The 23,303-nt window shown below is 45.2% G+C and overlaps 1 protein-coding gene across 1 annotated transcript in view; it reads right to left on the reverse strand.

Annotated features, from left to right (window-relative positions):
* BFSP2 (beaded filament structural protein 2) overlaps positions 1 to 22,658 on the reverse strand; it is a 60,865-nt gene extending 38,207 nt beyond the window's left edge. The window contains exon 1 of the mRNA XM_077865102.1: positions 22,170 to 22,658. Within this exon, the coding sequence (XP_077721228.1) occupies positions 22,170 to 22,658 (489 nt within the window). The remainder of the gene's footprint in view (positions 1 to 22,169) is intronic.
* Positions 22,659 to 23,303: the final 645 nt, after the last annotated feature.

Genomic DNA, 23,303 nt, shown 5'->3' on the forward strand with positions numbered 1-23,303 from the left:
AGAAGAAAACAGTGGGATAACATAAAGAAGACAACTAGGCGAAGGAATCTAGCATAGCACGTGGCAGGCAGTAGGCCCCTAACATGCAGAGGGGGAGGCTGGCAGGGAAGGCAGGACAGAGATGGGCGGGCAGTGACAAGGTGGAAGGCAGGGGAGCACCTCCAGAGCTCCAGAAAAGGCCTCTTGGGCCATAGGGATGAAGATGGAGTGGGGTTGGCTGTAGACTCAGGTCTGGGGCCAGGAAAAGCAGGACAGGCAGTGTTGGGATGTGGGAGCGCCGTGAGTGTGGTGGAGGCATGGAGGGGTGGGTCAGGCCTGGGCTCAGGGTCATGGTCACGGTCATGGTCACAGTGGCAGAAGATCTCCCAGGGGTACTTTGTATTTGCCCTAATGGGGCTCTTCAGAGACGGTTGCTCCTGACTACATTTGTTTCCTGGGCGCTGGCCAGAGTCAGAGGAATTTGTCTTCTCCCTGGGGACTTGTTGAGGCTTAAACCAAATGAGCAGCTCTACTTTCCTCTTTCAGGGGTGGCTGCTCAGCCCCGTGGGCTTTCGAAAACCACTTTTGTATGCTCCCGGGATCCGTGGCTTTCCCCTTCCCACAGCCTGCTGTTGGGCTCTGTCTGGAGCAGTGCCCTGAGGCCTGCAGAGCCCACTTTCCAGTTCCCCTGGACTAGTGCTTTGGGAATGACCTGCAGGTACTGGGTGGGAAAGCCAGCTCCCTTGCTGGGGGTTGGGACAGCTCCGAGGTGGAGCTCTCCTCCTGGGTTCCCTGGAATCAGGCTGAAGCTGTGACCTGAGCAAAGGAGATTCTCTTGTCGGTTCCTCCCTCACCCATCTCGCCTGGGAGCACCTCCAGAGTATGTCCCGCACTATAGAATCCTGGACTTGGGCTCTGCTTCTTGGGAATCTGTCTGGGATGAGTGTGCTTTTCAGCCCCCTGCTCGCATCCCAGAAGCCCTCCGGGGTAAGGATGCCTCCAGCCCTGGTCTGTCTCTCAAGCAGAGCTGGGCACACAGGCTTTGGAAACAAACTGCCCAAGTTGAAAGTCTTGTCTCTATCACTGCCTAGCCATGTGACCTTGGAAAAAAGTTATTTAGCTGCTCTATACCTCAGTTTCCTCATTTTTAAAAAAAGCAGTCATAAAAGTATTGGCCTCATAGGGTTGTTGTGAGGTCGAGTGAATTAAAAGATGCAAGAACCTCAGAACAAATTCTGGGACATGGTAGGTGCTCAATAAATGTTAGCTGTGTTAGTCTCTAATGGGGATTAACACGGAGGGAGCAGAATGCCAGCACTATTTAAATGGTGTTTCTCTCTTCCCCACACTTGTTCTAAGGTCCATGCCCATAGGAGACATAGGGTGTTAGAGCAAGAAGTGGAAAGCTAAGCGGTGGGTTGCCCCCCACATTGAGGTGGGGGTAAGGCTTCTGCAGAATTCTCCTCCATCTGCTTCCAGGAAACTTCAATTTAGCAGTTTCATGACATGGTCTTAGAATATAAAGAGCTGTTGGAGATCATGAAAGATGAACACCTAAGGCACAGAGAGGTGTGATGGCTCACTCCAGGCCCCAGGGCAGGTCCTTTGTCCTTTAGAGTCCAGTAGCAAGGACTTGTGGGGACACGACATGCTGTGACTAGAGAGACAGGGCTTCAAACGCTGTCTTTGTGACTTAGGGATTGTGGTGTTCTAAAAGTCTCCCTTTTGTATCCTGGGGATGAGGAAACTTGCTGTCCAGGGTTGCAGGATGATTAGAAGAAATGTATGTGTAACAACATGATGTTAACTGGCCCGAACCAAGACTGGGAAGTCCCTGTGCCCCTCTTACATGCCCCTACGGTGGACCCATCCTGGGCCAGAGGGCGAGCCTGGGACAGGCATGTCAGCCTGGGCTCATTTGAGAGGGGTCCTGCCCAAGAGGGCAGCCTGCAAGGGTGAGGGGCTGCCACGCAGGCGGCAGCTGAAAGAGGGGCCTCTCCTTGCCGTGAGTCCTTCAGGGGGGTTTTAGAAGAACCCAGAAGAGGGTCTCTGAGAGAAAGAATCTGGTTTAAACTTCACCCAGACCCAGACACTGTGAAGCCACCTCCCAACAGCATGTCTCAAGAAAGACTCTACAGTCCTCTTTTCCTCTCCTCTCTCCTTGCCTGTACCCTGGTCAGGTTGAAACAGCAGTGGGGAGTGAGGGTAGAAGAACTGCAAGAAAGGGCGAGGCACTGGGCCTAACTGGGAAGGTGGGGGGAGGAATGAGGGTCGTCGTGTTGAATGATATGCCGACTAGACCTTCTATTTACTGACTTGAGACTGTGTTTGATTACTTAAGATGAGCATGGAATTTTTACTTACCAACAAGTAATCAGAAAAGTCATGAGACCATGCATGTTTTCAACCATGGGAAAGAGACAGTATTTACCTCCCAATGAGCAGGTCAAAAGGGACCTTGGAAGAGGTTTCTCTCAAACCAAAGCTTTAAAAAATATATTATCTATTTTTGGGGGGGAGAAAGAGAGCACGAGTGGGAGGGGGGTAGAGGGAGAAGCAGACTCTCCACTGAACAGAGAGTCCAACTTGGGGCTCCATCTCACGACCCTGAGATCATGATCTGAGCTGAAAGCAAGAGTCAGATGCTTAACCAACTGAGCCACCCAGGCACCACCAAACCAAAGCTGCTTTTATAACTATGTCTCATGAGTCTTTCCTGGCCAATGTACAGTTCGCATCCATTGTATGCCCAGCACTGACTGTGCTTGGCATGTAGCAAGGACTCAACTCATCATCCCTCTTAGACCTTCAGGTCCTGGAGTCTGAGAATTTTGACTCAGTATATTTGAATTCCCATAGTTCCTGGTATACAGTAGACCCACTTTCAAAGCCTGATGAATGAACATAATAAAACTGAATTCTGTGCCAGCCCCACAGCAGCTACCATGACAAATATTACACTGTCAAGACTGCGGGTGAGGAGGGAGGCAGGGCCAACGCATGCCAACATCACTGAAGATTCTGTACTTACATGTGACACTAATTACACCCACGGACTGAGAATCTGCAGCCTAATCTCTGACACTGACAAAGCCTTTTTCCACTCATGTTATTCTCCTTCAATTTCAAAGGGGTCGGGGCCATGGTGGCAGGTGTAATTATCTCTCTTCTTTTGCAGATAAGGAAGCTGCAGGGAGGAGAGATTAGGGACCTGGGTGAAGCATTTGATGAGCTGAGACTAGGGGGACTCAGGACCCCTGACTCCAAACTCAAGGTCTAACCTAAAACTCAAAACCACAGATAATGCAACTAAGAGAAAAGGAGGGGGTGATTTCTCCTTCATAAATGGAAGCAGGATAGAGTAAAAGCAGACTTGCCGGCTAATATATGCGAAGTCTCAAGGCAAAGTGAAATTTTATGGTTGATTTATAATCCTCAGGAAATTGGGAGCCATTGTGGAAATACTCACATAAACAGACTGCAGGGCAGCGTGAACTGCGTGGCCTGGCCTTTCAGATCAGGGTGCCGTCGGCAGTGAAGGGATGATTATAGTCATCCAAAACTTAACACAAATGACATTTTGCAACCTGGTGACTAGGTACGCAAGATAATGCTCGGGGCAGCTAGAAGGTGGCCCCATTTACTAAGAGAACCAGGTCAGAGGCAGCAGTCTGGGACTTCCCTATCTCCAGGGGCTCCCCCGCCAGGGTTGGAGAACCCTGGGGGTGCAGAATAACACTGTTGTTTCCCCAGTGGTGGGGCATAGGCCGCCACCTGACCCTCAGAAGTGAAGGAGTGGCCAACACGTACTGATTGTTCCTGGTCCCAGCCAGCCAGTCAGCTGAGCCACAGAGGGTTAGGGAACTGGGCCCTGGAGTGCTGCTTCTTTTTAGGCTTTGCACTGCTCAGAGACAATGATGAGCCCTGACAGATAGGTGTGTATGGCTGGAGGCTTGGGAGACCAGAGAATTCCACCCTCTTATTTTACAGATGAGGAGCCTCAGAGCAAAAGAGATTGCTACAGGGCACAGAGCTAGTTAGCAGTCAGAAGTGGAGACAGACATTGGGGTCAGCTGTATTTGGCATCTTCACGTCCTTGAAGGGGGCTGGGTAAAATGACCACCTGCTCACCAGGGTTAGGGATGGGAATACGGCCTATTCCTTGTGTATCTGCAGGGAGACGTCAGTTTGACCCAATCTCTTCAATTAACAGTTGAGGAAGCTGAGGTTCCGAGAGGTGGGGTAACTTGTCCAAGAGCACACAGCAACTTAGTAATGTTTACTCTATTCCCACTGCATGAATAGTGCTCTCTCAGTCTCTCTGTACCATGGCTTTCTTTTCTAAACTTCAAGTTCCATGTGGTTTGATAGGAGTTGGAATCTGATGCCAAGTGCAAAAAGAAGCAAGAATGAAATGGAGTAGGTACAGAACTAGTGGTCATTTTGGAACCTTTTAAAATGACGCTTGAGGAAATAGGATAAAATGTTGGAAATCAGGACTATAATGTGAAAAAAACAATAGTTACTCTTATGGGTTGAATTGGGTACCACTCAAAAGATAGGTAGAAGTCCTAATCCCCAGTGAATGTCACCTTATTTGAAAGTAAGATCTTAAAAAAAAAAAAAAAGAAAATAAGATCTTTGCAGATGTCATCAAGTCAAAAGGAGGTCATGAGGGTGGGCCCCAGGCCAGTGTGACTGGTGTCCACACAAGAGGGAAATTGGGGATCCCTGGGTGGCTCAGCGGTTTAGCACCTGCCTTTGGCCCAGGGCGTGATCCTGGGGTTCCAGGATCAAGTCCCTGAATCTGGCTCCCTGCATGGGGCCTGCTTTTCTCTCTGCCTGTGTCTCTGCCTCTCTCTCTCTCTCTCTCTCATGAATAAATAAATAAAATCTTAAAAAAAGAGAGAGAAATTGGGACACAGACACCCAGGGAAAGGGAAGGCAGAGATGGGAACGGTGAATCTACAAGCCAGGGAATGCCAAGGATGCCAGACACCACCAGAAGGTAGGAGAGAGGTACGGAACAGAGCCTCCCTCACAGAGCCAGAAGGAACCAACTGTGCCAATACCTACATTTCCAACTTCTGGCTTCCAGAACAGAAGAGAATATATTTCTGCTGTATAATCTACCCATTTTTGGTGCTTTGTTATGGCAGCCCTAGCGAACTAACACAGCTACCTTGTATTAACTGATTACTTTGCTGGGTCCTTCCACGTGTTGATGTAGCTAATATTTCCTGTGTATCCGTTGTGTGCCAGGCACTATCCTGGGTACCAGAGAAAGATCAGGGAGTGAGAGAAGCTCATTCCTATCTTCCTGAGGCTTACATTCTACTTACCTATATTATCTCTCAGAGTCCTCACAATGTCCCATGAAATAGGGATTATTCTCTCATAACTTGGAGATAAACTCACTCTCAGGGGGTTAGTAACTGGATCAAGGCCTCCCTTCTGGTAAGGGTAAAGCTGGGCCTGGACTGTGCTCAGTCTGAAGCACTCCCTTACAGTTACCCATCATTTACTGCTTATGCACATGACTGTCAAGATAGACTGTTGGGGGAAAGAAGGGTGAGACAGGCAGGAGTGTGGGTCCCCAAGGCATGGAGTGGGCCCTAAGTCACGTGACAGCCAGGAAACTACACCTCGGCCCCTGGCAGCCAACAGGCCATTTTACTCTCACCTGCTCTGAACATGCATACAGTAGCAGCCATAACCAAACAGGGTCACTTTGTGATCCTGATGGAAAGAGACAGAGACAAGACCTGCTGTGATCATATGTGGACAGAGAGGCAAGGATGCTCTGCAGCCACAAAACTCAGCATCCCCCTTACAGCCAGCCCAAGTGATGAGGTTTACTACTGTTTACTAAGGCCTGCTTCATCCCTCCCATTTCCTGGATAAAATCTGAGGGATATCTAGTCATCATACTGCCCCTAATTTCTGGCAGCATCAGATGCAGAGCAAGTCCTTGCTCTGAACCTTTCCCCCAAATCACCCAGCACAAGCCTGGACCTCAAATCAAGCGCCTCCAACTTCTTCTTCCTGAGATGTCCCAGGTTGTCATTGCTACAGCAAGCCAATAACTGGACTTTGTCCACTGAGAGCTGTGTTCTCAGTGGTCTCTCTGGCTTTAGCAGGTGCATGCTTCACCCCCAGACCAGGTCCCATGGGGGTTGGCACTAGGGGCCCCTCCCACTAGGTGTGGCCCTTGAGGACTCCCTAGCTTTTCAAGAAGTACTTGGAACTGAATGGTAGAGGGGATCACCCTGCAGGGGACAGGGACCCAGCCCAGAAGTCTGTGGAGAGCACTGATGCTTGCATGAGTTTTGGGAGGAGGCCTCCTCCCACGCACACTAGAGTGGTGCACCTCGGGGAGCTCCTGAACTCTGCTCAGATATAGACGTTCTGCCTCAAGGGCCGACTGCTCAGCACATTTTTCTGAGCATTGAAATCACTGAAAAAGAAAAGTAGAAATCCCAGGGGCAATGGAGGGGGGTGCTGCACAATTTCCTGGCAGCAAAGCTATTAAACTTTCAAGTCCTCATACTGAGCTGCCTGACAAGCTGGAAGCCACCCAGCCTCATGCATTCTAGCTACAGCAGTTAGTTCCAGTTAGAGTGCTTGGCTAAGGATCAATCACTGTTTCTGACGGTTTTTTCCAAATTAAAAGAGAGAGAGAGAAGAGGAGAAAAAGGAGGCCCATTCTAGTGTTTAAACTCCTCACAGAGTACGGCCCTTATTGACTATGACTCTGTCTTATCAAACAGTGGGCACTTAGAGTATATATGCTTTTAGGACCTGGGGTCTAAGGCAGGACTGACCCTGGTCTTACAAAGGAGTACAACAGGAGGTTTTTATAATAATTTGGGGGTGGAAATAACATTGATTTGGTGCTGGCTGGAACACTAATGCAAAGGGGAACTTAAGGGATCCCTGGGTGGCACAGCGGTTTAGCGCCTGCCTTTGGCCCAGGGCGCGATCCTAGAGACCCGGGATCGAATCCCACATCGGGCTCCCGGTGCATGGAGCCTGCTTCTCCCTCTGCCTGTGTCTCTGCCTCTCTCTCTCTCTCTCTGTGACTATCATAAATAAAAAAAGAAAAAAAAAAGGGGGAACTTAATCTCTATAGGCCTCAGTTTCTTTGTCTATAAAAGGGGGGTTATGGGCTGAATTGTGTCTTCAGATTCATATGTTGGAGTCCCAACTCCTAGGACCTCAGTGATTGCAGATAGAGCCTTTATTTATTTATTTTAAAAGATTTTTATTTATTTATTTGAGAGAGAGAGAGAAAGAGAGAATGAGTGGGGGGAGGGGCGGAGGAGAAGCAGGCTCCTTGCAAAACAGGGACCCTGACATGGGACTTGATCCCAGGACACTGGGACCATGACTTGAGCAGAAGGCAGACACTCAACTGACTGAGCCACCTGCCCTGACTGAGGCAGGTGTGGGCACTTAGAATTCAGGCACCCCAGACAGAGCCTTTAAAGAGGTGATTAAGGGGATGCCTGGGTGGCTCAGCGGTGAGCGTCTGCCTTTGGCTCAGGTCATGATCTCAGGGTCCTGGGATTGAGCCCCACGTTGGGCTCCCTGCTTGTGGGGAGCCTGCTTCTCCTTCTCTCTCTGCTGCTCCCCCTGCTTGTGCTCTTCGGTGCATGCTCTCTGTCAAATTAAAAAAAAAAAAACCTTTTAAAAAAAGAGATGATTAAGTCAAAATGATGCTCTGAGGGTTGGCCCTAACCCAGTTCCACTGGTTATGAAAAGAGGAAATTTGGGCACAGATGTACAGAGGGAAGACCCTTTGAAGACATTGCGAGAGGACAGCCGTCAACAAACCAAGGAGAGACGCCTCAGGAAAAACAACCCTGCTGACACCTTCATCTCAGACTTCCAGCCTCTAGACCCTAAGGGAATAAATTCCGGTGTTGAAGCCATCCATCTTTGGTGCTTTGTTATGGCAGCCCCAGCAGACTAATTCAGTGGGCATAATCCCCTCTTCCTGGGTGACACAGACATTGTGGAGAGGATCAAAGGACATGGGAGTGGAAGTTCTTGTTAATACTTGTGTCACACAAAATGAGTGTCAAATCTGAGGCCTGCAGTTCATTGTGTGGACAGTGTCGTGTTCAGGAGTCTTGTCACAGAACATGCTTTTATTTAGGAGCCATTGGAGGGGAACCTGTAGCATCCCTAGAGTATCTGTGCCTGCTCCAGGGGGTGGCTGGGATGTGGGCAAAATCCCCAGGACGTCAGGGTCAGTGCCTGGTAGGGCTGGCCGTGGAGGTCCGGAGTCATTCCCAGTCACCTGCAGGTGGTCTGAATGACCACAAGAAGCAATTCACTTCCAAGCAGTGCTCCTCAGGGACAGGGACAGTGGCCCCCCAGGACACCCCAGGGCTTCACCTCCTGGTCTCATGTACTCCTCACAACATTGCAGGAGAGAGTTTTCACCTTCATCATGCAGATACACCGAGGCTCTAAGTTAAGAGACATGCCCAGGTTTCCTTGGCAAGTACATAATAAACCCAGGTGTGAGATCAGCTTCCTTCTCAGAGGTGGCTGGGAGTGGGCCTGAGGAAAGGATGCTTCCCTGCCTAGTGGATATGAAGATGAAGAAGATGTGGCCCAATTGCAACCTGCGGATGACGCTTGGAAGTGCTCCAGGCAGCAGGGCCAGGAGGAGGGGCTGGGAAGGGTGCGTGAGGGGGAGGGGTGCAGGCAGGGAGGAGCAGGGTCCTGGTGGGCAGACAGGTGTGGGCACTTAGAATTCAGGCATGGTAACTTGCCTCTTGCACAACTTTGTCCAGACTCTCCTGAGGGGGCCTAGCTTGATTTCTCTCTCCATACTGTGGTGTTTTCTCTGGCTTATTTTAGATGGTTAATCATTGGCCTTTGAAATAAATAAATAGAAGTTACAAGTTGTTTTCTGATAGCAGGTTGGTTTTGTGACGGAGCTTTCCACTCCCTGTGCACAGCTTTTCATTACCTACTGATAGCAGCTGAAGTAACTTCCCATTTCTGCTGAATAATGCATTTGTGACAGTCAGCTCTATTAGCTCGTTTACAACCAGATAAATGAGTCTTTATGTGCATTTCCCTAGCCAGACGATGATAAGCTAGGCTTTATTTCTCTAAATTGAGTCCTCAACTTCGGTGGATCTGCATAAACCCTCTGGAGGAATGCTGGGGGCCCTGCGTAGCATTCTGTTCACCCATTCTTTTGACAATTCTCTGTAAAGAGCCACCACGTTTGTCCTTGATACTTGTGTCAGCTGCCTGGATTAAATTTTAATTTAGCTCTTCTGGAGAGAGTAGCCCACTATGAAGTCTTTCCTATTGCTCCTATACATGCTTATTTAATTTGTTGGGTTTTTGCTTTGAGAGGAGAGTGTGGAGATGAGTTTTCTCCTCTCCCCCTGGGACACGTCAGTAGCTTCTGTGACACTATGAGGGCTTCATCTAACCTGAACCTGGTTGGGACACCCCCACCCACCCTAGGTTGCTGGCAGGAGTTTTATTATTTCATTTTTTAAAATGTAGGTAAAACATTCCAACACTGCAGAAAGTATACATATCCCAAAGTACACCTACTTCTACTCTTGTCTCCAGTCCTCACTAGAAGCATACTTTGCTACCACTCCTTGTACATGCTTCCAGACAGTCTGCTCTCCTGCATTAAAGAGACCCAAATAGTAGCACAGCATACATGGGGTTTTGCAGCCTGCATTTTTATAATATATATATATATATATATATATTTTATATATGTATATATATTTTATAGTATATATATAGGCGCTAGTCCCACCTTGCTATATAATAAGCTTCCTTGTTTGTTTGGTTTTTTTTTTTCCTAGCTGCAGAGGATTCTGATGTGTTATTTAGCTGTATTGGACATTGAAGTTGTTGCTTGTATTTCAGTGTGGTGTAAGATTTTAAGGGAGCTCTCTGCTCCCTTCAGGGTTCTGATTTAAAATCTTGAGGCTGGTTCCATATTCAGCCTTGGCTGCCCAACCATTTGTTGGCTGCCTTTTGTGTACCATGGCATGCCCATTCTGTACTTGGTTTTGGAATAGAGAGGTGAGAGGAACAGAGCAGAGACCGGAAAGAGCTTGGTGCTTGGTGATGAGAATGAAAACTCTCAGCATAAATGACGTCATCTAGCCCCCCCCACTAAGGAATCTGATCACACTCTGACATGGCTTCTGTCAGCCCCAGACCAGGTCCCTAGCATGCACCTACCTCCCTTAAAATGCTTGCTTGAGAAAGGTCAATGCTGCCAAAAGAATTTATTGTTCTATTCCAGCTAAAACCTGTCAAGAGGCCTCTGACCTCCCTCTTCCTTGGCAGTTATTTTAGGAAACTTGGAATTGTAAATCCTTTATCTGCCCCTTGGAGATGTAAATCTCCTACAACCCAGAATCTTTCTTCAAGGACCTGAAAACAATCTCTGTGAAATGCACACTTCTAGGGAGATAGCTCCCTATCTCCCAGCCCCTGTGGGAGGGTTGGATGCTGACTTTGGTGGGTGTCTTCCTCTAATTTGCTCCTGTCATAAAGCTATGAGAAGTGTGTTTCTCTTCTGGATAAGTGCCAATTAGCAAACACAGATGGCCTAATCACATAGACCACTCCCTCCCTTAATCCCCTTCAGTACTCTTCCTTTAGCACACCCAGCATTTAAAAAGCTTTGTTTTTTGTTTCAGTGAGTTGAGCTCCACTCTATACTGAAATGTCTCTCCCCTACTGCAGTAGTCTGAATAAAATATGTCTTACTGATTTTAACAAGTATTCAGTGCAAAATTTCTCTTTGACAGTTGAGAAGTCTGCCCCATGCATAGACTGCTCTGCAGATGGTCAGGCTGGATCCTGACTCTCAACCTTTGTCCATGCTGGATCCTGGTCTGAAGGGCCATCTTCTGGTATGTTCTTTGGGTCCCACATTTAGACTCAACCTCCTGGCGTACCCGCACTGAGGACCATCCAATACTCTTTCTCTTCTCCAAACTCCTGTGGGATGGGTGTGTTGAACAACTCATGAATACAAGTATGTAAACACAGTTGCTTATGTTACTACTCACTTAATGTCTGTAGCTTCTCATTTATTCAATTCCACAAACTTAATTGGGCATTGATTATGCATGTAGCAATTTACATAATTATTTCATCCATATACCCATCACCCAGCTCCAGTGATTACAAATGCATGGCCTGTTTTGTTTCACCTATATATCTCTTCATATTTCTACTCTGCCTTGGATCATTTTGAACAAATCTCAGATAGCATTATTTCTTCTTTAGATATTTCAATATGTATTGTTAGATTATAAAGATGCTTTAAAAAATAACCTTCAGGGTCCCTGGGTGGCTCAGTCAATTAAGCGTCTGACTCTTGATTTTGGCTCAGGTCATGATCCCAGGGTCCTGGGATGGAGCCCCATGTCAGGCTCCCTGCTCAGTGGGGAGTGCTCTCGCTCTCCATCTGCCCTTCCCTTTGCTCATGCTCTTTCTGTCTCTCTCTCAAATAAATAAAAAATCTTTTAAAAAAATTTAAAAATGACTTCAAAAATCTAAAAATCTAAAAATAACATCTAAACATTAATAACAATTTCTCAAATGCCCAGTTTATCTTTCTTCAATTGTCTATTTTTTCAGTTTGCTTGAATAGTGGTTCAAATAATGTTCATTTCAGTGGGTTGATATGTCAGTTTAATCTCTTTTAATTTATAGGTTTCCCCCTTATCTCCCTTTTTGTGCCTTGCGATATTTGCTTGTTGAAAAAAATGGGTGTTTAATTCTATAGTTTCCCACGGTCTGTGTTTTGCTGATTTCATCCTGGTAGTGTCAGTTAACATGTTCTTCTGGCCCCTGTATTTTCTGTAAATTAGCAGTTTTATTTTGAGGCTCAATCACATTCAGTTTTCTTTTTCTTTTTTCTTTTCTGGTAAGACTACATCATAGATGATGTTGTGTACTCCACCAGGAGGTACATGTTTGCTGGTCTCTCTTTTTGTGATATTAGTAGCCATTTGATGATTGTTATTGCCTAGATCCATTATTTTGTTATGGTTGCAAAGTGGTGATATTTGAATTTTATTTTAATGATTAATAGGAGTTATAAATATAAATAAAATAATTAATAGTTACATTATTTGTTTTTTGATGTAATATTTCTATAAAAGGATAATTTTCTCTTCAGCTCTTTTAAAAGATCCACAGTTCTTATAGGAAAGGCAGGAAAAATTCCTAATTTTTTCTCATTATTTGTCAATTTCAAAATAATGAGTTGGTTCCCCAGCAGACTCCAAGGCAACTAATAAGTGGGATTTTTTTTTGTATTATACTGAATGCATACATTTAAACATATTTGATGTGTTTCAATCCATAGCAGTTAATATTCTTTCTCTTCTTTTAGCAGTTAATATCCTTTTTTTTCCTTTTTATGAACAATTTATCTATTTATTTGAGAGAGTGAGCACACAAGTGGCAGGGAGGGGCAGAGGGAGAGGGAGAAGCAAACTCCCCACCAGCAGGGAGCCCCACACAGGGCTCAATCCCAGGACTCTGTGATCAGGACCTGAGCCAAAAGCAGATGTTCAACCAACTGAGCCACCCAGGCACCCCTGCAGTTAATATTCTTATTGATACATAGCCATCTTTGTTTAGTGGGAGCTTGTTCAAATTGGCTCCTACGTCTTTTGACATGACTCTAGTAGTTCTTTATAGCTTCCTTGGTTTTGGTATGATGAAATGTTTAAGATTCATATCTTACACTTGCTGCTCCCAAACTTGGATTCAGCCATTTCTCTAAAGAGCCTCAGTTCTTCTAATGAAAGATGACAGTGACTGAAATCTGAGGCTAAAAATGCTCATTGCTATTGGCAATTGTTTCTAGTTCTTTTCACTGGCTGGAGCTAGGAAATGGTCATATATTTATTTTAGGGTTACATACACCATGATTTTATACTGATAATTCCAATTCAAATTCAGGGCTAGAGAATTGTCACTAAATTTTATCTGCCTTACAAGTGTCTCTGTTTTTACCCATACTAAAAATCTTGATTCTCAATGACAAATAGAATTACTCTTTGGCTTTATCCCACAGTATACACACACACACACACACACACACACACCAGTGTTAGAATAATAGGAACAATGCCACCATCAATATGATTACTGAAAGTGATTTAAGATTCTTTTTTCAGTACTTATTTGCATCCCATGAGGGATGTCCAACTTACTGTGGTTAAAAATCACTTTTACAATTCTGTAAAATATTTCCATGGTTCCAAAGTCATCTCCACATAATAAGATAAATTGAAGGAATTCTAAGGTCTATTCTTTTCTTCTCTAACTTACTCCCTCCCTCCCTTCTCCTATAAGTGATCTCTTAAAAACATCTGTGGTTGGTTTTTACACTTATAAGTGAATATGTATGGATATATTCATATACCTTCTTCTTTCTTAGATAAATGGTAGAATGAAATACAGATTCTCTCCACCTTGCTTTTTTAGCAAGGAGATCATCACTCTATAATACTTATAGAGCTCTTCCTCATTCCTTTTGTGGATGTATCATTGCTTATTCAGCTAGTCCCCTATTGCTAGGTATTTGGATTGTTTCCAGTCTTTTGCCATTATAGATATGGGAATGAACAGCCTTGTGCATACTTCTTATTGGTGTTTTTGCCAGTGTGTCATCAGGAGAGATTCCTAGAAGTGGGACCACTGGATTAAATCACATGTACATACATGCATATATTGTTTGTCTGGATATTGCCAAATTCTTCTCCATAGACACTGTAACGTTTTTTATTCCCATCAGCACTATGGAATTGGCTGTTTCCATAGCACTTCACCAACAAAAGATCGACATACTTTTGGAGCTTTGCCAATCTGATAAGTGAAAATGGTATCTCAGGTAGGTTTTTGTTTTGTTTTGTCCATATTTCTCTTATTATGAGTGAAGTTGGATATCTTTTTATGTAGTTCAGAGCCATTTTCATTTATTTTTATGTTAGTTCCCCGTTTAACATCTCCAGCCTACTTGACAGTAAGCTTGCTCTTGGCTTTTATTTTAAAACTGCAAATTCTAAATCCCGTTTATAGAATAGGGATGTTAACCCTTTGTGTTCAGAGTCACAAATACTTCTGTCTAGTTTGTCATTTGCCTTTTAGTTTTGCTTATGGTGTAATTTCGTGATGCAAAATTTAAAAATTTTTGGTAATCAGATTCATCAATATTTCCTTTATTTCTTTTAGATTTTGAATTATATCAGGGAAAACTTCTTTCACACCCAGCTTATAAAGGAATTCAGTCATGTATTCTACTTGTATGGTTTCCTTTTATGCACTTAAATAAATCTAGGATACATTTGGAATTGATTTAGGGTACGGTGAAGGATGGATCCAATTTTATTTTCCTCATGACTATCTGGTTGTCTGAGTACCATTTATTAAAAAGTCTATCCTTTCCTCCATTGGTTTCAAATGCTGCACTTATCAAAACTAAATTTATGTATGTAACAGAGCTTACTTTTGAATTTTATATTTTGTTCCTTTGGTCTTCCCATCTTTTATGTGCCGATATGAAATTACTTTCTGAGTGAGAGTCTCTAGTACGCTGCAATGTCTAGGAGAGCTGCCCTTTCTCTCCTTGCTCTCCTCTTTCAGTTATTCTTTTCAGCTATTCTTGCATTTTTGCTTTTACAAGTGAAATTTATAATAAGCCCTTATAGTTCTAAAAAGAAACCCCTATGAAATTTTAAAAATTAGGATTGCATTAAATTTATAAGTTACGGAGAACTGACATTTTCTTGAGTCTATATTCAAACACATGGTATTTCTTTACATTTGTGTCTTTCAAGAGAATTTTATTATTGTTTCATACACATTTTGGACATTTCTTGTTAAATTTATTCAGAGGTATTTTATTTTTTGCTATCATAAATGAGATGGTAGCCATTTATATATTAAGTGAATATATTATATATGTGTGTATATGTGTATTTAGCATATGTCTTTAATGTTATTTTCTAACCTGCTACTTTACTAAATTATCTTATTGTTTGTTATACAGTTTTCACATGGATCCTTTTGGACTTCCCAGAAAGACCAACATTTTCCCTTTTTCTCTCCAAACCTAATACCTCCAATTGCTTTCTCTTGTCTGGCATTAACTACTACCTCTGACCAATGTTAGTTACATAACAGTAGAGCCAGTGGGCATACTTATCTTGTTCTTAATTTCTACAGGAAGTCCTCTAGTATTTCTTCCTTAGCTATTTTATCAGATCAAGAAAGTCTCCACATACTCTAATTATTCAGGTAAGAAATCAAGATGTAGCAATATCAATAAATAACTTACTGGGCCTGAGTGTGACCTATGGACTCTCTGGCTTTAGAATCCTCAATCTTTGTAGCACATCCCCTAGTTTTCATTACTGGGGACTCCCCTGTCCTCTACTCTTCAACAGGATCCTCACATTTTAAGAGATCTTAGGAGAGTTAAGAGTGGCCCCCAGTGACAGCACTCATTCTCTTCCCTGTCTTCTGTGGCAGTTTTGCTTCTGCACAGATATACTCTGCTTAGCAAAGCAAGACCCCCCCCCCCCCCCCAGGAAATCAGAAACTACCCTTCTTAGAAAGCAGTTTGGTGACCACCTATATTACTTGGCCAAGACCCTTGAGAGCAGCCTCATACTTCCCTCTTTCCTCCTGCTCCATGAAAATATTTTTCCAATCTCATATGTCATTTACAATGAGAGGAATTCTCCTGAATACATTTTTTTTCTCTGTATAACTACATTTCTAATGATACTTTAGTGTCCCTTGTAACTTGGCTAACAAAGGAACTACCTTACTGACCTGCTCTGACTTGACAAAGTGCATGTACAGTATTAAGAAATAGATGGGGTGGTTTATCTTGGGTAAATGTATTCAGGCTGGTGCATATACTAAAATAGCTTCTGGTTCTTTCTCCCTCTTTCAGGGATACCAGGTTGTGAATCACGAACAATGATCCTTTTGCCTTCTTATTCGGGGCTGGTGGGGGTGCTGGCGCTGTGGGGGGTGGTTAATTCTTGTTTTTTTTTTTTCTCTCTCTTTTTAAACCCACTAGGACTATAGGTTCTGTGGGGAGAGAACTGGCCCTCACCTGGATTGTCTGAGTATCCAGCAGTTTCCCCAAATAGGCTGATCCTCAGAGTCTGAGCTCTCTCTCTCTGCAAGGGCCAGAAAGAGGAACTGTGAACAGCAGGAAGGATATTCAAATCAGGTCCATTTTAAATTCTAATTCTCTTGCCTTTTAATAATTTTGATTTCCTTTTCCTCCAGCTAACCACCTCAGCTGTCTGAGGTATAAGCTGCTGTTTTCTCCCATGGAGACCAATAATTTCAGTGGAACAGAAGCCTCCATGTTCCCCTTTCTTTCCCAGGCAGCGTCTCTCTGGCCTTGGCCATGGCTTGCTCCTTTTGCTTTGAGACTCCACCTACCTGGCTGCACCTCCTCTGTCCCCACTCTCCTTTTATCTGCAGCTCCAAGGCGGGGAGGCTGCCTAATTCCAAGCTTGTGTTTGGTCTCTTTGAAGATGAAAGGGTCTGACATTGCCGCTGGAGCTTATTATGAGCATCATTTGCTAGGCAAAGAAGGTCAGGAGCATTTGGTAAAGCAGGAGAGGGAAAGAACCACTTTCTGCCCAAGCAATGGGCAGGGGCTATGCCCTCTGTGGCCTCCTGGTCATCACCTGGAGTTTTCCTGTCTGTTTTTTCTCCTTAGCAGAAGTGTGAGAGTTTCTTACACACCTGAGGAGTGGAGAGAGAGAGGTTTGGAAGTGAAAAAGAACTTCATATACATGAACCCTAGCCAGGATTGGTTATGTGATTTGTGGGTCCTGGTGCAAAATGAAAATGTGACACTCCTTGAAGGGGCACCCACACCTCAATGTTTATAGCAGCAATGTCCACAATGGTTAAACTATGGAAAGAGCCCAGATGTCCATCAACAGATAAATGGGTTACAAAGATGTGGTATATATATATAATGGAATACTACTCAGCCATCAAAAAATTTGAAATCTTGCCATTCACAACAACGTGGATAGAACTAGAGGGTATTATGCTAAGCAAAATAAGTCAATTAGAGAAAGACAATTATCATAGGAACTCACTCATATGTGGAATTTATGAAACAAAACAGAGGATCATAGGGGAAGAGATCAAAACAAGAAACAAGATAAAATCAGAGAGGGAGACAAACCATGAGAGACTCTTAATCATAGGAAACAAACTGAGGGTCTCTGGAGGGGAAGGGAGGGGGAGGTGGGGATGGGATAAACTGAGTGATGGACATTCAAGAGGGCACATGATGTAATGAGGATTGGGTTTTACGTAAGACTTATGAATCACTGACCTCTACCTCTGAAACCAGTAATACATTATATGTTAATTAATTGAATTTAAATACAATTTAAAAAATAAAGGTGGTAAAATGTAAATAAATAAGTAAATAAATGTGTTAAAATATGAGATGGTATGGTTTTTCTCTTGACTTGTCATAGTAATTTTTGCTAATTAATCTTATACATCCTCAGACACATCCAGACACAGGATACTCAAGGGGGCAAATGCAAACTCTCCTAGGCCCCCTAGGGGTCCTGCTCCACCACGTGGGGCACTGTGTGGCCCACCAACTGCTGGGTTATCCTTTCTGCCAGTGACTGCACTGATGTGCTTTGTCCTGGTGAAGGGGAGGAGGCAAGGAGTCAAGCCAAGCATCTTCCTTTCCCACAGACTGGCCACTCCAATTCATGGAAGATAGGTAGTCCTATCTTCCTATCCTTAGGTAGTCCTAGGAGTATTGAAGCTCAGTGCCACTGAGTTCTATCTTCCTCTTTAGGTAGTCCTAAGAGTATTGAAGCTCAGTGCCACTCTGTAGGTACCTGGTTCAAGAGTGGACAAAAGGTTTGCTCTTCCCCTCTTGTTGCTTGTCAAATGCACTGTGGTGCTGCCAGCACTGAATCTATGACCCACTCCAAGAAGCAAATTTGACCCTTCCTGGATCTGTGAACTAGGCCCTTGTTGGAGGTGGGGGGTGGGTGGGTGGAGGTGAAGAGGGGCTTGGGGTTCCTGGAGTTGTGCAACTGGGCAGCTGAGAGCTTTGGATTTCTGGAGCCCAGAAATTCTTAGCATGACATGGCTGCCTCTGAAACCTGTGTGAAGGAAAGGCAGCACTTTCTGAAATAAATGAATTGCTAGTAGTCTGTTCTCTGGGTCTAGGTTAGGGACTCTGGTGGAGGTGGGCCCCTCGTGCAGTTCTGGGGGATCTGGCTGGTTGTTGGGTCTACGGCTCCATGAAAAAGCACCCAGGAAGGCAGTGGGGGCTCCATTCCTCAGTGGGTAAGTCTTTGTTTCTGTGTAGCCAGAAGTTGGCCCTGCCATTTGGGGGCAGATAGGACTTGGGAGGGAGCTGTCATGTCAAGGCTGTTGGGTGAAGAGGATTCTGTTAGGGGTGGAGAGAGGAAGAAAGGGTTCAACTAAGGCCCTGAAGGGGGGCCATGGTCTCCAGAAGCAAGTCCTTTGGTCAGAGACCTGACCCTGAGAGGACTGGTACTCTGACTCAGGATGGCCTCTGCATGTGCACAGTACTTCACAGTTCCTAATGCCCGTCCCCACCTTCTTTTTAGAGAGAGAGCCAGCATGTGAGAGCAGGGGTAGGGCAATGGGAGAAGGAGAATCTTAAGCAGATTCCATGCCCAGCATGTTGCCCAGTGTGGGGCTTGATTCCATGACTCTGAGATCATGACCTGAGCTAAAATCAGGAGTCAGATGCTTAACCGACGGAGCCACTCAGGTACCCTTCTCTAATGCTCCCTTTTGCATCTTATTTTATTTCATGTTCACAGCGACCCTGGGAGGTGCTCATTCACTTTATAGATGGGGAAAGGGAGACATAGAGCAAAGGACTGGCTGGTCCAAATAAGTGGCAGAACTTACTAGCTAATCACTGTTGAGTATCAATTGTGTACATGGTTTCAGGTATCTGCAATGCCATGAGTGAAGAAAGTCTTTCTAAGCTGTTAACCACTGATTTTATTGGGTATATTATTATTATTATTTTTTTATTGGGTATATTATATTTGGTTAACCCTCTTAGCATTTCTGCTCAGTAGATACAGCCATCTTCAAATGGCAAATGAAAAGAAAAATTGAGAGAAGTAACTGACCTAAAGTCACCCAGCTAGTAAATGGCAGTGCCACCATCCAAATGTAAGTTCACCTGACTCCCAGGTGAACTTCCAGTTTATGCCTTTTCTACTCTTCCCAGTGTTAGGGAGACCTGGTCCTTCCTAAGTGGGCCTAGTGTGTGAGGGCATGGACAGGCAAATGACCATAGGACAACATGGTAACTACCACCATGAATGTGTATACAGGCTGTCATGAGATCACAGAAGGAACTGAGGAGCAGGCTGAGGACACATGGTGTGTTCAGGGGCTCCTAGGTGGGTGGTGTGGCTAGGACTTAGCGGTTGCTTCTTAAGGGCCTTGTAGACTGAGCCCTGAGTCACAGATTGTGTCCTGTCAGTGATGAGGAGCCCAGAAAGGTGTTGGCTAGGGACATAATGTAGTCAGATCCCACATGTCAAAAGATCACACCGGTGACTGGGTGGAGAATACCAGGAAGGAGAGCGGGCATCAGCAAAGTCATCTTAAAAACGTTATGTTGAAGCTGGGAGGGCTGGATAGTGTGGGTCAGTATTGTAACTACAACAAAGGAAAATTAATGTGCATTTCTCAAAAATGTAGAATTTTCTTTCTTTCTTTTTGGTGGAACAGAGCTTAATATTGTTGGAAGGCTAGGTTGTGTGATACAGCAATAACTGCATTTTACAGGTCAGTCTCACTGTATCTCAAGTCCACACTTTTTTTTTTTTTTTTTTTAATTTATGATAGTCACAGAGAGAGAGAGAGGCAGAGACACAGGCAGAGGGAGAAGCAGGCCCCATGCACCGGGAGCCCGATGTGGGATTCGACCCTGGGTCTCCAGGATCGCGCCCTGGGCCAAAGGCAGGCGCCAAACCGCTGCGCCATCCAGGGATCCCATCAAGTCCACGCTTTTAAACAAAAGAAGAAGGGAAGTCTGTATTCATATGAAGTATCTCACTTATGGTCAGTTAAGAGAGAAATGACCCTCATTTGGGATTCAGTGACAGGATTGAATGTCTCTGTGTCCTTGGCTCTGGTGGCACTTTGGCTGTGCTGCTCTCAGGGAGCAGTTTGCTAATCTATGGTCTGCCCACAGGCAGGAACCATGCAACTTAGATATCTATGGATTTGCTAGAATGGCTGTGGCATTGTACTCATTTTACAGATAAGGACACTGAGGTTTAGAGAAGTTGAGAAAGTTGCCCAATCCCCTGTAGCTAGCTGGAGCCAGACCACATCAGGATCTATTGAATATGGACTAAGTTTTGTGTCTATACGTTTTGACTTAGAAATTAGGATGCCTGACTTCTCATGAAAAGTCTGTGGCGTCTGAATGCAGAACAATTTCTTGTCCTACACAGGCTGAAATATTGGAACATATAGGAACAGCCTGCTGGTTTATAGGACACAAATACTTGGAATCAGGACTGCTAGGGAGAATCTGGGAGGGGTGGCTTTCTTAGATTTGACAGCTTTAAGCCCCAGGCTGCTTTAAGATGGCTCTCCCTCATAGCCCAGATGGATGTAAGCAGAACAACAGCTCCAGAAGAAAGCCAAGAGGACAGTGTTGTATATCATATGTCCTAAGCTGACGGTCGGGCACTGACTGACAATGAAGGAGAAGCATCCTCAGATGAAATGGGAGGCAGGAAGGGAAATGGGGAGCCTCTCAGTGTGCCTGCACTGCATCACTTAGCCACACACAAATAGAAGTTTGTGATCTCCTCTTGGGGAGTGCATGCTGGCCTCTAGGGCCCAAGGGGTCCAAGCTGGCAGTTCCTGGCTGAATTAGAGGCCCATGTAGCTCAGAGGGATCCCAAGATCAGCATGTATCGGGGGGAGGTTGGGTAGGGAAGGGAAAGAGAAGCCAGCCACCCACAGAGATCTGATGAGATGTGCAATGCTGGCTGGAGTCCTGGTGGTAGAACAGTAGGCTGCAGGCCAGACATGACAGATGAGCTCAGCGCTCTGCGGAAATCACCCAGGAGAGCACATCCTGACCAAGCAAGGGAGAAAGATGAAACCTCTGTGTCCAGCCCTGTCCAATAGGATAGCACTGGCCACATGTAGTAAATAAAATATAAAATAAAATAAAATAAAATAAAATAAAATAAAATAAAATAAAATAAAATAAAATAAAATAAAAATAAAAACTCAATTCTTCAGTCTTATTAGCCAGGATTCATGTGCTCAATAGCCATATGTGGCTGTGGCCACCAGACAGGACGGTGTGGATATAGGACATTTCAGTCACTGCAGAAAGTTCTATTTCATGTAAACTATCACATTAATATTTTAAATGTTGATTACCTGTTGAAATAACATTTAAAATATATTGATGCTAAAATTAGCTTCATCTGTTTCTTTTTATTTTTTTACTGTAATAGAAACTTATCAATTACCAGGTGGCTCATATTTCTATTGGACAGTTCTGTAGCAGATGGATACAGGAACACACCTCCATTTATCCTTGTTTTTGATGCCTCATCCATTCTATGGTGTTCCATTTGATGATGGCTGTGAAAACCCTTTCTTAACACAAAACCTCTTCTTAACAGGGTTATGGGACAAATGCAAGCTTTGGAACTGAAACAATTCAGGCTCAAAGCTCAGCTTCCCTACAGGCTGCAAATCTTGGGCAAATTACATAATTCCTTTGTGCCTCAGTTTTCTCATCTGAAAAATGCAATCGGTAAATGAGCCTCTGCATAGTATTGCTTTGAACATAGGAGATAGTTCGTGTACAGGGAACTGGGCCTGGCCCTTAGTCTACCTCAGTAAATGATAGCTGTCATTATTGTTTTCATTATCATTAGTATTTTTTAGCATGAAATGAGAGGTTGTGGTCAGTTTCTTTGGCTTCAAACCATTTACTCCCCTGCCCCGCCTCAGCATTCTTGCTCTCTGATAATGACCCCTCAGGCGGCTGTCAGCACCCTCTCCTGGCCCTACGCAAAGCCCTTGGGCATGGCCCAGGCACTCACCTGCTGGCAACTGCTGGCCCAGGAGGCCCTGAGGGCACCCCAGCTTTCTGAGCGTGTGGCTTTGCTCTCCAGGTGCATCCGCAGCTGTGCCTCCAGCTCTTGACTGACGCTCTCGAGGGCATGAACCTTGGCCATGTATTCCACCAGGCAACCCCCCAGGTCCTCAACTGTACTGAGGTTCCTCTCCAGACCTGGAGCTGGTGCTGTGGCAAGACCTGAGCTCCGCAGGCCCTGCAGGAAAACACTGCTGATGCCCAGAGCCCGGCGTGTCACACGGGTGCCCAGGCCACCTGTGAACCCACTGGGCGCCATCCCTACATAGACTCTGGGTGCTCGGATGAGACCACCCAAGGCATTGGTCCTGGAGGCTGGGGGGCTATCCAGGGAGGATGATGACCATGTTCCCCCGAAGGATGCCCTGTGCCTTTGGAGGGGCATGCTGGAGCTGGCCCCGGTGGGCATGTCCACCACCACTCGCCTTGTGCTCATCTCCCCTTCTGCCTCTGCTCTGCCTAGTGGGTTTACAGAGCCTAGTGGCTTTTGGTTTCCAGCCCCAGTGTCCCTGTGGCCCGGTCGTGGGCCTCTCTGGAAGCTCCCCTACCCCCAGGCCTGCTTTGTCTGCTATTTTCTATGAGCTTCCACCATTCATTGAGCTGAAAGAGAAATGGTCCCTGCCCCAGGGCTGTGTGCAGAAAGGCACTCATGCATTCTCTGCAAGGTCATGTGCCTGACCTCCCAGATTTTTCTGCTGGTGGTGGGGGATGCTAGATCAGTGCAGGCTGTGGAGGAGGCTCATCTGGGTCTGTGTCCTTCACCACCTAAGAGAGGGCAAAGCAGGCATCAAACAGCCCTATTTCACAGATGAGTAAACCGAGGCTTAGAGACCTCAGATCACAAGTGTAGTGAGTGGCTGGCTGACCCAGGACTGAATCCAGATGTTCCAGGGCCAATTTCAGAACTTTCTACATCCTTACGTGTGCTGTGTATGTGAATGTGTGAATGTGCATGCATGTCCACACAGGTAATAGACAATGGAAATGGATGTGAACCACCCATGGTGGAGGCAGCCCCATGAACTCAAGGGAAACAAATGAAGCCTGTTTCTTCCCTCACCCTCTCTCAGTTCTGGTAGCA

Source organism: Canis aureus, chromosome 22, assembly GCF_053574225.1.
Source record: "Canis aureus isolate CA01 chromosome 22, VMU_Caureus_v.1.0, whole genome shotgun sequence".
NCBI lineage: Eukaryota > Metazoa > Chordata > Mammalia > Carnivora > Canidae > Canis > Canis aureus.